The 16,400-nt window shown below is 36.0% G+C and overlaps 1 protein-coding gene across 1 annotated transcript; it reads right to left on the bottom strand.

Annotated features, from left to right (window-relative positions):
* Positions 1–10,012: 10,012 nt before the first annotated feature.
* LOC133037027 (uncharacterized mitochondrial protein AtMg00310-like) lies at positions 10,013–10,798 on the bottom strand. Its single transcript, XM_061113828.1, has one exon. It carries the CDS (start codon positions 10,796–10,798, stop codon positions 10,013–10,015), a length of 786 nt encoding a protein of 261 aa, XP_060969811.1.
* Positions 10,799–16,400: the final 5,602 nt, after the last annotated feature.

The following is a 16,400-nucleotide window of genomic DNA, read 5'->3' as shown; positions in this document are numbered from 1 at the left end:
GCGGTACGATTCGTAGAACGCTTAACAAAAAATAACGAAATATTTAACAAACTTTTGAGCAACTTCTTGCACTCCTCCACAACCAATCTGAAACCAGAAACAAATCTTTCTGGACTTCTAATTGCTTCGACACAAACCAGACTGTCTGTCTCAATGGCTGCCCCTATGTAATTGTTGCACTTGAGCCAACTTAAAGCCTCTCTAATGCCCATAATTTCTGCTAATTCAGGTGAGACCTTTGTTGGGTTTTGTGCCCTAAATAAAACCCATTACAATCTGATTAGGTATCAATTTAGAATTTTGAAGTGATTTATGATTACATGTATGTTACATGTTTATGGTTTAATATATATACTTGATATATGCATAAAATCAGTTAAATCCAGAACATATAGTTATTCACAATTACAGTATTTTCAATACAGTGGAATGTGATTGTGATTATCTGATTTAAAAGATTTGGTCCCTGTTCATCAGTGTTTTGGATTTACACTGATGTGATAATCAGCGATGAAGTATACTTACACTTGGAGTAAGTGTTATGTTCTTTCCAGAACATTGGCAAAGTATACTAGTTTCGAATGTATAGAGTATACATTGGACTGGACCGATATTGAACTTGGTCAAAGATATTGTAAACTTACCGTTGTATCTTTCCAAATCAATGTCAAAAGTTGATCTTAGATTAAGAGAATCTAAATCCTGATATGCTTAGGCTCAATCTCAGGAGTGACATTCATGTTCTTTGATTTATTAGTTAAGCCTACTTTTGGGTCAGGGTAATACATATATTTTGGGAACATGATAGCATAACTGAGTGGGAGTGCTGAACATAAATATGGAAATCTATAGCTTCTACTGGTGTATAGAAGTAAAGTGATGATTCCTTTTGAGCTTAGTTAAATAAAAGTAAATGGATGAGCTCTTGTTTCAGTGACTACATATTAGATCACTAAAACATCATTTACAGGTAACTAAGTGTTCAAAGGGGCAAAATACATTGAGGGGTGTAAACGGTAAATTGGTCCCATCTCGATGTAAATCATCTATATAGAGGATCTCTAAATCACATTACGATTATAACAATGGTTAAATGAGATAGCATATTGATATCGTGAAACATATGATATGCTCTATATAAATCTGAGAGTGCAATTCCAAGTTCTAAGAGTGGATTCAACAAGGAATTAATAAGTTAGGGATTTACTTGGTAAATCGGTTCAACTTATTGGAAGCTCAGCATATAGATCCATGGTCCCCATTCTAGTTGAGACTATACTGTTTGTAAGACTCTATAATTGATTAATGATTAATCAATTATAATTCTAAAAGTTAGACTATGTCTAATTTGTGAATTCTCACAGTTTAAGGACGAAATTGTAAATAAAAGGGTTTCTAGGTTTAATTATTAATTAAGAGACTTTGCATGTCTAATTAATAATTATTTTAAATGGCAATATTATTTAATAATCTATTTTAGTTATTAAATAATTAGTTTTGGCATTTAAAAGATTGGAATTGGAAAAATGACATTTTTGGAGAAATAGAAATAAAATTGAGTAAACTGCAAAATTCCAGTGAGGCCCATACACACCATGGTCGGCCACCCTTTGCATGTTTCCCAATTATTATTTTCAATTTAAATTGCCATATAATTGCTAATCAAAGCCTAGCCTAAATAGGAAAGTTGTGGATCACACTAAATAAGGCAGTTATACAATTACACAGTAAAAGAGGAAACTGTTTAACTGGAAAGTTGTGCTCTTCCCCTTTCCTATTTATAGCCGCCCCCTCTCTCTACTCTTGGTATGCTTTTGCTTGGTCTTTGTGTGCAATCACTATACACGAAATCAAGAGAGAAAACAAGAGAGAATTTCGAAAATCCTAGTGAGAGAGAAGTGCCCACACACATCACTCAGTGCCTCAATCATAGTTTGGAAGACTGTGAAGGATCACATCCAACTGAAGAACTTTCGGGCTCAGATCTTGATTATACTCTGCTACAGACAGGTTTCAAGGGTTAGAGATCTGAGTGGAAGGAGACACTTAATTCCGCTGCCATCACTGTAAGTTATTCTTAACTTTTATGTGTTTAATTCATCGTTTTAGAAGTTCAATTTTAGGTTGTTAAATCAACATACTTGTGAGTAGATCTAAGTTCCTGGTAAAATATATTTCCAACAACTGGTATCAGAGCCATGGTAATTGATTTGCTTGCAAGAAATTTGGACTTAAAACGATTAGTTTGTGATTTGGATGGTTTCATGGTGTGTCATATTGATGTTTGATTGATGTTTGTGAATTTTGGGAAAAATAATTGATTATCTGTATCTGGAATTATTTTTATTGGATAGTTTGGAAAATTCTAAGCAATTTACTTTTTTACAGAACTCGATTTCGATTTAATTTGAATTAGTTATGAATTTTTGAAAATCGAAAAAAATCGAGGTGGTGATCACCCACCCCACGCGCGCGGAAGGGCTGCTGGCAGCCTACCAGCGCCGAGGTTTCTCGACAGTCCCCCTTCATTACGCGCGCGGACAGCATGTTTTGCATGCTGTCCGTACCACCTGCAATTTTTCTTCGTTTTCTTCGATTTTTCATGCTATTTCATGGAATTGACTTCCGATTTTTTGTATCGTTTTGTATTTTGATTTTTGTTTTTCAATTTTCAAATCTAATTATCAGAAATAAATTAATTTTATTTTAAAATTAATTTTAGATATTAGTGTAATTTGAATTTGAAAATAGGATAAAATCAAGTATTGCTTACCTATTTTCTTATTTCTTTTAAATTTTGATTATTTTATCTTACTTTGAATAAAAGGTCAGAAATTAAATTTTTTTTATAAAAAATATTTTTTTTGGTAAATTGACCTTATTAGAATAAGATTACTATAATCATGGTATTTTAAAAGGGGAAATAAGATTATTTTTGTTATTTTTTTAAATTTTGTTATTTTACCTAAATTAGATTGTAAAATCAGAAAAGGGTATGTATTTACCATTTTCTATTTTATTGAATATTTAATTTATTAAATAACATGAAATTTAAAAGGAAAGTTAGCAAATTTATTTTGAAATGATATTTAGGTTACTCAAAACCTAATTTTTCAAAATTGTAGGTTTAATTTTAAATATTATTTTATTTATTCTTTAAGAACCGATTTTTTTTTTTTTTTTAATTTTCGAAATAAAGATTAATATTTTAAAATTAAATAAATCCTACATCCAACTATCCAAATCTAAACTTGTTGCAGGAGTATGTATTTTAGATTGTTTGTAAGTTTTCTAAAACCTATTATTGCTTGATCTAAATTGCCAGGGTTAACTTGTTGACAGATCCTATGATCTGATTTTAACCCATGGTTCAATTGTCAATAGGTCAAGTAAATAATTTGTAACAGGTATATTTTTACATTCTTCTTTCATCTGTGTATGACCTAGTAACATGATAGGATCCATCCAAATTTGTGTGCCTGTGTGAGCCTATATGTTTAATTTCTGTTATAGACACATATAGGTTGTTGTTGCTAAATAAAATGTCATAGCCTGATAGATTTTATTTAGGCTCATTTAGTTAATGGGCCTATTCAATTAATAACAGTTGTTCATTTTAAGGTTAAATTTCTCTCTTTTGGGCCTTGTGTGAGAGTTGGGAGCCTTAGAAGTGGGTACGACATATTGGACCCAGCCCCCCCTCACATGAACAACCTCAATTGTGAAGGCCCATTTGCCTGATTTGGATAAATGTGCTAGGTTAATTAAACTAGTTTGACCTAATAAAATTGAATAGCAACATAATTAATTTCTTCGAAATTAATTTAAGAAAAACATAGTTTAATGAATTTCATTTCTAGATAAACTATTTGTATTTTTCTTATATTTAATTAAATAAAGAATTTTAACTAACTAGATTCTTTCTGAAACTTACTTTTATTATTTTATTAAATATTCCTATTTAAGTTATGAATTAGTTATTACTAATTTTCCCTTTTAACTTAAATTTGAATATATTTTGAATTTAATATTAAGTTGAGAAATTCTAGGAATTAGTTATTGAAAATTCTTAAAAGATATTTTTTAAGTTGGTTTTAAACTTAAAAGGGAATATCTTTAAATTAGGTAGTTACCACCTGATTTTGATATTTAATTAAATTTTGTTTGGAAAATTTTAAGTTTGTAAATTATAGATTCTTTATATAATAACTTAAATAAGATATTTTCCAAATCTTGAAAAGATACATAGTTAAATTCAGATATTTTCTAGATAGTTATTTCTATACTAATTATTATTTCTAATATAGGAAAATATCATTGATTGTGAAATTAATTGTTTAATAGTTAATTTTGGTACTATTCAATTAAGGATATTTTTCCTTGTATTAAATTGGAAATTAATAATTAAGCCTTCTCTACACTTAATTATTTATTTCTTGAATTTAATACATTTAATTAAATTGAAAATGATATATCTAAGTTAATTTACATAATGATACTCAGATATTGTTATTTTCACGATATTTAATTAAATAGAAAATTATTTTAAGTTGGATATTTTCATAACAACTTGAATTTGAATAATTTTCAAAATATATTTTATTTATTTTATTAATCATTTTTCAAAATTGCATTTAATTATGCAAGATGATTTTGAATTTATCTTGAAAGATAGATTAAAGTTGTAAATTAATTATTTTAATTAATTTTGAATCAACTTAAATCAATGATCTTTTCATTTAATGATTAATTTAAAATAAAGGAACCAAAATATATTATTAGAAATTAGATTAATTAGTCAAGAAAATCTAGATAGATAATATTTTTGCTTGAAGTATTTTTTCTAAGTAAAGTTTGATTTATTTTAATGTGTTTCGAAAACTGTATATTTTTGGAAATACAATATATATATATTGGTAGAAAATTATAATTTGAGTTGCAAATTAATTTAAATAAATACAACTTAAATTAAGTAATTTTCTTAATATTTGTTGGAAAGTTAATACTAAGATGGAAAATAATTCATTTTATTTTCTTAACAATCTAAGTTTAATTTTACAAATATTAAATTAAATTTTATTTAGATTTTATTCTAAATTTAAAATTTAATAAATATATATATAGATTTAAAATAAATAAATAATAGAAGAAAATACATTTTAAATAATGAGCTTTATTATTTTAAGATATTCAATCTCCATTGTTGGTTTTACATAGCTATTGTTTTAGTGAGTAATCCTCCCTAATGGAGGAACGTTCATTAGCAAGTTAGCGCCGTTTAATCTCGAAAGATAAGTATGTTTGTAAGTATTTTATATTAGTATTGATCACCCTAATGGTGGCTTCTGTATAAGACTTACAAACGTATGAAACAATGGTAGAAGCTCATGAAATAAGAATGACCTTGACTCTCGCCTAAACGGGACAACGTCGGATTCTCTTTTCGATCGAATAAAAGGTTGCTAGAATGTTTGTCATTTTAGATGAGCTGACAACTCTATTCAATGGATGGTAGCTTTGACTCTCGCCTAAACGGGACACTGATATCAGTTTGTTGAAAACCTTGGAAATTATTTAGGATTGAATTTTTTTTAGTATTTTCTCTAGTCATTCCTACTTGCTATGTGCTGATAATTTCTGAATAAGATTTTGTGTTAAACCATAATTGATATCTATTTATTATCTTGTAGTATCCTGAATTGCAATGTCGAATCCCATGTTGTCACTATTAACTGAAAATAAGCTAAATGGGTCTAACTTCCCAAAATGGAGAGAGAACATTAACATTGCTCTCATAGGTGAAAGTGCCTCGTTTGTGTTGACTGAGTCGTCCCCTGAGCAGCCAGGTGACAATGCAACCAAAACTGTGAAAGAGAAGTTCGAGCGTTGGTAGAATGCTAACAATAAAGCTCGTTACTTCATGCTTTCCAGCATGGTTGACACCTCGAAAACAAGGTTTGCAAACACTATCACAGTTGCAGAAATCATGACGCAGTTAACTGAGCTATTCGGTATGGCATCTATCCAGTCTCGTTTTGACGCGACTAAGAAATTCATCAACGCACGGATGGAACCCCATCAGAATGTGCGTGATCACCTTCTCCAGATGGCTAGTTATTTCCAGGAAGCCCAGAATCATGGTGCTGAAATGGATCAGACTACTCAAGTGAGTCTCATCTTGAATAGTCTGACTCCAGATTTTCTGCCCTACACATCAAATTATGTCATGAATAAGAAGGAACAAGACTTTCATACTTTAGTCAATGACCTTCAGACATATGAAAATTTGATTGGAGGTCCCAAGAAAAGAGGGAATAAACCTCAGAATTCTAGAAATGGTAATAAGACGAGTAATCCTAAGGCACATGTTGCTTCTACTTCCAAATCCAATCATAAGAAGAAGTGGAAAAATGCCAAGAAGCGAGCTCAAGCTGTGAAAGCAGCTAAGAACAAAAAGGCTGGAGCTTCTGGTGATACACCAAAAGGAAAGTGTTTCTACTGCAATGAGAAAGGCCATTAGAAATCCCAATGTCCTAAGCTTCTTGCAAAGAAACAAGCTCAAGCTTCTTGAACTCGGATGCTGTCTTAGCGAGTTGAAGTAGAAAGCTGGATGGTGGATGGAGGTCGTCTATAATAAAGAAGAAGCTCTTTTTTTTTGAATTAATTGTTTAGTTTTTCAAACAATTTGGATTTCAAGTTTTGGGATTTTATTCCCTGTTTGGTTCTCATAATATTGCAAACATTTTTTTTGGTTTATAATAAAGTATCTTTTTCAAATAAATTGCAATTTATGAGTTGAGCTTCAGTACTTTATCTTATCTATTACCAATTGTTATATTTATTATGTCTGTATGTGTATGTGTTTCATTATTGATACAAATTCTATAGGTATTTAAACTCCTTACAGAGTTATTACTACATAAACACTAGAAAGTACTTCTATGTTTATGAATAATTGTTAATTCTGAAACAATTATTTAAGAATTTGTTTAATAAAAAGATCTTTTGATCTGATAGGGGTGGAGAAAAGTTAAGAATAATATGCAGTTCAACGATCTTTTATATCTAATGAACTCTGGATTATATTCAACTCCACAGACTCTCTATCACACTTAGAGATTTACAACCTTGAGGGGTGGATCATAATCTCTATAAACTTAGGGGTGGACTTTATTCCACAGTACCCTTTGTGACACATAGTGTTAAGCATGGAAATAATATAATTAGCTATTATCAGAATAAATCCTTGATCTTGATTATATGTTCCAGTTTAGATTTACTGTTGTAATAGTTAATGATACCATTAAAGTTCTTTGATAAAGTATCACATTACCTTAGTTGAGTGGGAGGATATTAAAATTCTTTATCCATCTTCGTTTGGTTGATATTTGTGATAGGAACTTAAGAACACCACTGATAAAAACAAATCTAACCATTCACATGGATAGAGATAACGTATCAGAATTATGAGAATAAGATAGAAGAATTCTTGCATAGTCTATTCGAAAGACTTGATTCAAGATTTCTAATCCTCATAACATTTTATGGTATCTTGATTTGATTGCTTAATCTCTAGCAAATATTTTACACTTCAAATACTAGACTGCTATGTTGTTGACCTAATGTAACACCCTAACTAGCATAGGCGTATTACGTGATTTTTTAAACATACTGTGCAGCTCGTTGCTAATCAACGAGGTTTATGGAAATCGTGATTAATTAAAATTTTTGCTTTTTAATTAAACTCATAAAATATTTATACAAAATACTCGGGATCCCGATTACAAAACCATTTACAAAAGTTTACTGTCTATACAAAATACTTGTCGCCTAGCGACTAGTTACAAAAATAGCCTTGCTGTCCCGAGGATCGTACGCTCCAGGCCTAACCGCCCCGACATGTACAATCTTCACCGGCTCGCTCTCATGGTCCATCAGCCTTAGCCTTGCCCTTACCTACACATAAACACAGCACTGTGAGTCGACAGACTCAGTAAGAAAAGCATAATAATAATCATACATAAATCCCGAGTCATGATCAGACGCCCATACCCCTGACCATAACCCTAACTGCCGTGTCCAACACGATACTGAGTCCTGAACGTTCATAGGGACGGTACTATTGACAAGTAACAGCCTATACTCGGTCGAACTGGTCATACTCCAGCTGCTAGTCATACTCTAACCTGTACCGATGTGTTACAGTATCAGCCTATACTCGGTCGAACTGGTCATACTCCAGCTCCTAGTCATACTCTAGCCTGTACCGATGTGATACGTCAAATAGTACGGAACCACCAACCCAAGTATCAGCCTATACTCGGCACACTGGTCATCCTCCAGCTGCTAGTCATACTCTAGCCTGTGCCGATGTGATACAGTGTCAGCCTATACTCGGTACACTGGTCATACTCCAGCTGCTAGTCATACTCTAGCCTGTACCGATGTGACACAGTCGGATGGTTCGAAGCCAACATACATATCTAATGTAATCTAACAGGCTTCCTACATGCACGCTAAACATGTAATCTATATATGCATACTGTTATACTAATCTTACCTCAATTCCGAATTCAGGTGTGCTGGTCAACCTGACTGGAACGAACTGTGCAGCGGATTACAGGCTCCTAAACCATAACAATCACAACACTATAAGTGATACGCTAAATCACTTCCCGGGGACTTAAACTAGGAACTAAAAGTTTTTCTATCGATAAAAAGCATGGCAATACCCCAAATAACATAAAAACGAGGAAATCTAGGGTTCCTGAAAATTCCCCAACCGGTAGACCGGTTCTGCAACCGGAATTCCGGTTCTGGGAATTCCTGAACCCTCATCCGGAATTCCGGATGCACAACCGGAATTCCGGTTCCTCGCAGGCAGAACTCAAAAATTCACACATTGCTCAAATCCAATCCAAACAATACCAAAACTTCCAGACCTTCTATTTAGACCCTAAGGAACAATTCTAAAGCATAAAAACCAAGCTTCATGCAACCAAACCAAAACCACCATTAAAGCATCAAGCTTTGAGTTCTAAACTCAAACTTGATCAAACACCACTAACATGCATTCAATTCAGCCCAAATCTACTTAATCATGCATAATTTAACCTCTGAAAATAGCAGCAAACAACTACAGCAAGCAGAGCAACAGATTCGACATATTTCTTTGAAAACCATATTTTTGAGCTAAAAACTTCCAATCTTGAATCAAAGCAAAAACCATGCATTAACAAGCTCTAATCTACTTAAAATAACAAAGTTAAACCCCAGAAAATAACATCAAAACACAGCAGCAACTAGACAACCAAATCAAGCATGCATTACTCCATTTCATCAAAAATTCAAGAAAACTAAGAGGACAAAAGTAAGAACAATACCTAAAGCTTGAGTTGCACACAAATTAGCTTGAAAACCCAAAGAAAATTCCAAGTTCTTGCTGCTTCAAAGGGGCCGAAAAAGAGAGAGAGGTTTGAGAGAAAAAGGCTTTTTCATTTAACTTTGAAAATTTCTAATTTTTTCTAAGTTTGGGAAAAGAAAATAAATGCCACATAACCCATTTACTTCAGCCAATATTAACATCAAATAACATATAATTTCTAATTATTAAGTCCACTAAAGGACAAAATAACAATGGGGCAAAATGACCATTTTGCCCCTTCACACTAAAATAACATAAAGAGCACTAAAAGGGTATTTTGGGAAATTCTAAATTCCCGGCCATTCCCGACATTCCCAATGTCTAATAAACCGTCCCAATCTACTAACATACTAAGTTGTGATTTTACTGAGCCAAACACCGAGTTCCATGTTACCGGGCACCGAAAATGCAAACTTATGAAAATCACTAAATGACATAAAATGCATTTCAGAATTCAACAATAACAGCATAATAATTATTTAAATAGCTATAAATAATTTTCATAATTAAATATGATTAACTGCTAATTTCTAAATTAAACTAAGCGGTCTTTACAGTTATCAACCAAGACCTTTTTGATGCAAAGATTCACCTTGGTTGCAAGACAATTGGATGCCGCCCTCCACACCAGATCCTTTGTCTTAGGCGGCACCTTAAGTGCCCACAGTTTTTTCCAAAAAGTATGTCCCTCGGGGTTGTCCGAATGATACTTTTGATCTTGAAGCAGCTTGTATGCACAGAATAAAATCCCTTCTTCTCAGCGAGCCAGTACCAAGTGTCAACCCCACTTGATTGTGAAATAGGGATACCAAGTATGATAGCAGCGTCGGTTGGGGAAAATAAATCACACACAACATCAGCATCCCATCTTTGTTGTCCTACTTGAAACAAGCTATTCACAGTGAAGTTTTCAAGACCAGGAACAATCGGAGAAGGAGAGATTCTATCCATGACAGGAAGCCACGGATCTGATGTAATCTGCACAGTCAAACCAGACCCAATTCGTTTCCTTAGACCGAGTTTAACAGTGTCCTTTGCAGCATAGATACTACTCCAAATAAAGCTCGGGTTTGACCCCAACTCAGCAGACAAGTAATTACCATTCGGGTAATATCTAGCTTTAAAGACTTTACTAGCTAAAGATTCATGTCTAAATAAGAGTCTCCAACCTTGTTTTCCCAGCATTGCAAGATTAAAGTCCCTTAGATTTCGAAACCCCATACCGCCTTTAGCTTTGTGTTTAGTCATTCTATCCCAATTCATCCAAACAATGCCACTCCCATTGCCATTAGATTTATTGGATTTCCACCAGAAGCTTGCCATCATCCTCTCTATTTCTTTGCATGTACCGATTGGAAAAAGGAAGACATTCATGGCATATGACAGGAGCGATTGAACCACAGACTTGATAAGCACTTATTTCCCAGCCCGAGAAAGAAATTTACCCTCCCAGCTATTTATTCTCTTCCTCATTCTCTCTTTAAGAAATCCCAACACTGCGTTTTTGTTGCGACCAACAATGCTTGGATGCTTGGAAGCCCCAAGTACATGCTATCAACCTCCGCTTCTTGAATGTGCATCAAACCACAAATCTGACTCCTAATATCCATCCTGGAGTTAGAACTAAAGAAAGTCGATGATTTATGAAGATTGACTTTTTGGCCTGAAGCTCCTTCAAAAATATATAATAGCGAGAGAACACAATTTGCTTCTTCCTCCGATGCTTGGCAATACACATAACTATCATCTGCAAAAAGCAAATGGGAGATAGTAGGTGCACTCCTAGCAACCTTACACCGCGTGATGAGACGGTTGGCTTCATAATGTTTAATCAAGGATGACAGACCTTTCGGCACACACAATAAAAAGGTAAGGAGACAAAGGGCAACCTTGCCGAATGCCTCTTGTAGGAATGATTGGCCCCATTTTCAAACCACTATTTATGACATGATAGCAAACTGAGTTAACACAACCCATCATTAATCCAATCCATCGTTCACTAAATCCCATCACTCGAAGGACAGCTTCCAAGAACCTCCACTCAACTCGGTCGTAGGCTTTTCTCATGTCTAGCTTAAGCGCCATGTAACCTTTTCTTCCATTAGTTTTCCTTTTTAAGTAATGTATTACTTCAAAAGCCACCATAACATTGTCAAAAATCAATTCTAAAGCATAAAAACCAAGCTTCATGCAACCAAACCAAAACCACCATTAAAGCATCAAGCTTTGAGTTCTAAACTCAAACTTGATCAAACACCACTAACATGCATTCAATTCAGCCCAAATCTACTTAATCATGCATAATTTAACCTCTGAAAATAGCAGCAAACAACTACAGCAAGCAGAGCAACAGATTCAACATATTTCTTTGAAAACCATATTTTTGAGCTAAAAACTTCTAATCTTGAATCAAAGTAAAAACCATGCATTAACAAGCTCTAATCTACTTAAAATAACAAAGTTAAACCCCTGAAAATAACATCAAAACACAGCAGCAACTAGACAACCAAATCAAGCATGCATTACTCCATTTCATCAAAAATTCAAGAAAACTAAGAAGACAAAAGTAAGAACAATACCTAAAGCTTGAGTTGCACACAAATTAGCTTGAAAACCCAAAGAAAATTCCAAGTTCTTGCTGCTTCAAAGGGGCCGAAAAAGAGAGAGAGGTTTGAGAGAAAAAGGCTTTTTCATTTAACTTTGAAAATTTCTAATTTTTTCTAAGTTTGGGAAAAGAAAATAAATGCCACATAACCCATTTACTTCAGCCAATATTAACATCAAATAACATATAATTTCTAATTATTAAGTCCACTAAAGGACAAAATAACAATGGGGCAAAATGACCATTTTGCCCCTTCACACTAAAATAACATAAAGAGCACTAAAAGGGTATTTTGGGAAATTCTAAATTCCCGGCCATTCCCGACATTCCCAATGTCTAATAAACCGTCCCAATCTACTAACATACTAAGTTGTGATTTTACTGAGCCAAACACCGAGTTTCATGTTACCGGGCACCGGAAATGCAAACTTATGAAAATCACTAAATGACATAAAATGCATTTTAGAATTCAACAATAACAACATAATAATTATTTAAATAGCCATAAATAATTTCATAATTAAACATGATTAACTGCTAATTTCCAAATTAAACTAAGCGGTCTTTACAACTATCCCCCCCCTCAAAAGGATTTCGTCCCCGAAATCTAACCTGAATAACCCTGGATATTGAGCTCTCATATCTGACTCTAGCTCCCAGGTGGCTTCCTCCACCTTACTGTTTCTACAGAGAACCATGACCAATGCTATGGTCTTATTCCGAAGGACTTTATCCTTTCTATCCAGGATCTGCACTGGTTGTTCTTCGTAGGACATATCTGGCTGCAGTTCAAGGATCTCATAACTTAGTATATGAGAGGGATCTGAAACGTACTTTCTTAACATCGAGACAGGGAATACGTTGTGAACTGCTGATAAAGCTGGAGGCAATGCTAACCGGTATGCCACTTGACCTATCTTCTCGCAAATCTCGAAAGGTCCCGTAAATCTAGGGCATAACTTGCCTTTTTTCCCGAAACGTTTGATCCCCTTCATTGGAGACACTCGTAAAAACACATGGTCCCCTACTTGGAACTCAACATCTCTGCGTTTCGGATCTGCGTAACTTTTCTGTCTACTCTGTGAGGCAAGCATTCTAGCTTTTATTTTCTCTATTGCCTCATTGGTCCGCTGAACTGACTTTGGACCTAAGTACTTCCTCTCCCCTGTCTCATCCCAGTGGATGGGAGATCTGCACTTCCTACCGTACAACAGTTCATAGGGAGCCATCCCTATCGTACTCTGATAATTGTTGTTGTAAGAAAATTCTATCAACGGTAGGTATTTATTCCAAGAGCCTTCGAAATCCATAACACAGGCTCGTAACATGTCCTCCAATATCTGAATTGTCCTTTCGGACTGACCATCTGTCTGAGGATGGAATGCTGTGCTAAATTTTAGTTTTGTACCCATTGCTCGTTGCAAACTCTGCCAAAACTTGGAGGTGAACTTCGGATCCCTACCCAAAACTATAGACTTCGGTACCCCGTGAAGTCTTACAATCTCTCTAACATACAATTCTGCCAACTGATCCACTGAAAAGGTTGTTCTAACAGGAAGGAAATGAGCAGATTTCGTGAATCGATCCACCACTACCCAGATGGAATCAAATAAGCCCGTGGTTCTAGGTAACCCAACCACGAAATCCATCGTGATATCTTCCCACTTCCATTCAGGTAGGGTTAAAGGCTGCAACAACCCTGCTAGTCTCTGATGTTCAGCCTTAATTTGCTGACAAGTGAGGCATCTCGATACAAATTCTACCAAATTCTTCTTCATACCGCTCCACCAGAAGTACGGTTTAAGATCTTGGTACATCTTAGTGGTGCCGGGATGCAGAGAATAAGGGGTAGAATGAGCCTCCTCAAAGATCTCATTCCTGAGTTCCACACTACTCGAAACACAAACCCTAGCTTTATACAGAAGCATCCCGTTGTCTGACACTGAGAAATCCCTGGCTTGACCAGCCAAAACTTCATCTCTGATTTTCACTAACTCTGGATCAGTCATCTGAGCGGCTTTAATTCTTTCCAACAGATCAGATTGCAGTGTCAAGTTGTGAAGCTGACCTACCACAAACTCGATGTTGGACCTAACCATGTCCTCTGCTAACTGAGGTGAGATCTGAACCATGCTAGCTACCTGCCCGGGACCCTTCTTGCTCAGGGCATCGGCCACTACATTGGCCTTCCCAGGGTGATAGAGAATCTCACAGTCGTAATCTTTCGCTAATTCCAACCAACGTCTCTGTCTCATGTTCAAATCTTTCTGAGTAAAGAAATACTTGAGACTTTTATGGTCGGTGTAGATTTCACACCTTTCTCCGTAAAGGTAATGCCGCCAGATCTTCAAAGCAAAAACCACTGTGGCCAACTCTAGATCATGAGTCGGGTATCGCTGTTCATAATCCTTTAACTGACGGGAGGCATAAGTAATAACCCAATCGGCTTGCATCAGCACACACCCCAGACCCTGTATAGATGCATCGCAATAAACTACAAATTTTTCGTTGTCTAAAGGCAAAGCTAGCACTGGAGCGGTAATCAATCTCTGTTTCAGCTCCTGAAAACTAGCTTCGCACTTGTCTGACCAGACAAACCGCTGATTCTTCTTTGTAAGTTTGGTTAAGGGTGTTGAAATTTTAGAAAACCCTTCCACGAACCTACGATAATACCCAGCTAAACCCAAGAAGCTTCTAATTTCTGTCACTGTCTTCGGTCTCGGCCAATCCCTGACGGATTCTATCTTCCCGGGATCCACCTTGATCCCATCTTTGCTAACAATGTGCCCTAAGAAGGACACCTGACATAGCCAAAATTCACATTTCTTGAATTTGGCATAAAGCTTGTGTTCTCGAAGCCGTTGCAATACCATCTGAAGATGTAACTCATGCTCCTCTTCTGACTGAGAGTACACAAGGATGTCGTCGATAAACACAATCACACGAATATCGAGGAAATCCTTGAATACTCTATTCATCAAATCCATAAACGCTGCAGGAGCATTGGTTAATCCAAACGACATAACGAGGAATTCATAATGTCCATACCTAGTACGGAAAGCCGTCTTCGGAATGTCCTCCTCTCGGATTTTCAACTGATGATAACTCGAGCGAAGGTCAATCTTGGAAAAGACCGTCTTCCCCTGAAGTTGATCAAACAGGTCATCGATTCTAGGTAGTGGATATTTATTCTTCACTGTTAGCTTGTTAAATTCTCTGTAATTGATGCACATCCTCATAGTTCCATCTTTCTTCTTGACGAATAAAACCGGGGCTCCCCAGGGTGACACACTAGGCCGAATAAACCCGATGTCAAGCAACCCCTGGAGCTGAATCTTTAATTCCTTAAGTTCAGCTAGAGCCATTCTATATGGAGCCTTGGAAACTGGTTCCACCCCTGGTGCCAAATCTATTACAAAGTCAATCTCCCGCTGAGGTGGTAACCCTAGAAGTTCTTCGGGAAAAACATCCTGAAATTCCCGAACCACTCAGATATCTTCTGGCCGAATGGTTTCTGGCCGAGTGGTGTCCATCACCACAGCCAGAAACCCTAAGCATCCACCATGCAATAATTCTCTAGCTGAAAAGGCCGAAATCACCGGGATCCGGGATCCCCGAACAGAACAACAAACACAAATGGTTCATCGCTTTCTGGTTGGAAAATCACCATCTTCCTTTTGCAATCAATACTAGCCAAATATTTCGATAGGAAATCCATTCCTAAAATAATATCGAACTCTACTAGGCTCATCTCTATCAAGTCAGCACTTAACTCTCTACCATCTATTCTGATTGGCATAGACCTAATACACCTTTTGGAGATAACTAACTCTCCACCAGGTAATAGGGTTCCAAACCCTGATTCATATCTATCATACGGTCTATCCAATTTACTAAAGATTCTGGCTGCCACATAAGAATGTGTAGCCCCAGAATCAAACAGCACTGAGTAATACGAGTTATTAACTGAAAGCTAACCTGTTACAACTGAGGGGCTGGCATCTGCATCAACCTGAGTGATGGCAAACACCCTAGCTGGAGTGGGTCTCGCCGGAGCCCTCGGTGCCTCTGATCGGAGCTGGGGACAATCCCTCTTGAAGTGTCCGGGCATGCCACACTGAAAGCATCCCTGACCTTTGCACTCACCCTGATGGTGCCTTTTACAGCTGGGGCACTCAGGATAAGAAAACCGGGTCTCTGCACCACCCTGACGGCTGCCTCTACTCTGGTTCCCCCAGAACCTCTTGTTCTGACTCGAGCCACCGGATGCAGTGGATGTTCTCCTCTTTTGGTCCGTGGCCGAACCACTACCTCCCCTGCTAAAGCCTGATGCAGGAGGGGTAGGAGCCCCACCACTCGCTGGAGTACTAG

Source organism: Cannabis sativa, chromosome 4 (assembly GCF_029168945.1).
Source record: "Cannabis sativa cultivar Pink pepper isolate KNU-18-1 chromosome 4, ASM2916894v1, whole genome shotgun sequence".
Lineage (NCBI taxonomy): Eukaryota > Viridiplantae > Streptophyta > Magnoliopsida > Rosales > Cannabaceae > Cannabis > Cannabis sativa.
The sequence above is the reverse complement of the archived record's forward strand: the minus strand, read 5'-3'. Positions and strand labels throughout refer to the sequence as shown.

Coding starts and splice junctions, on each gene's coding strand:
- LOC133037027 (XM_061113828.1), bottom strand. CDS start 10,798: ATGAATGTCTTCCTTTTTCCAATCGGTACATGCAAAGAAATAGAGAGG.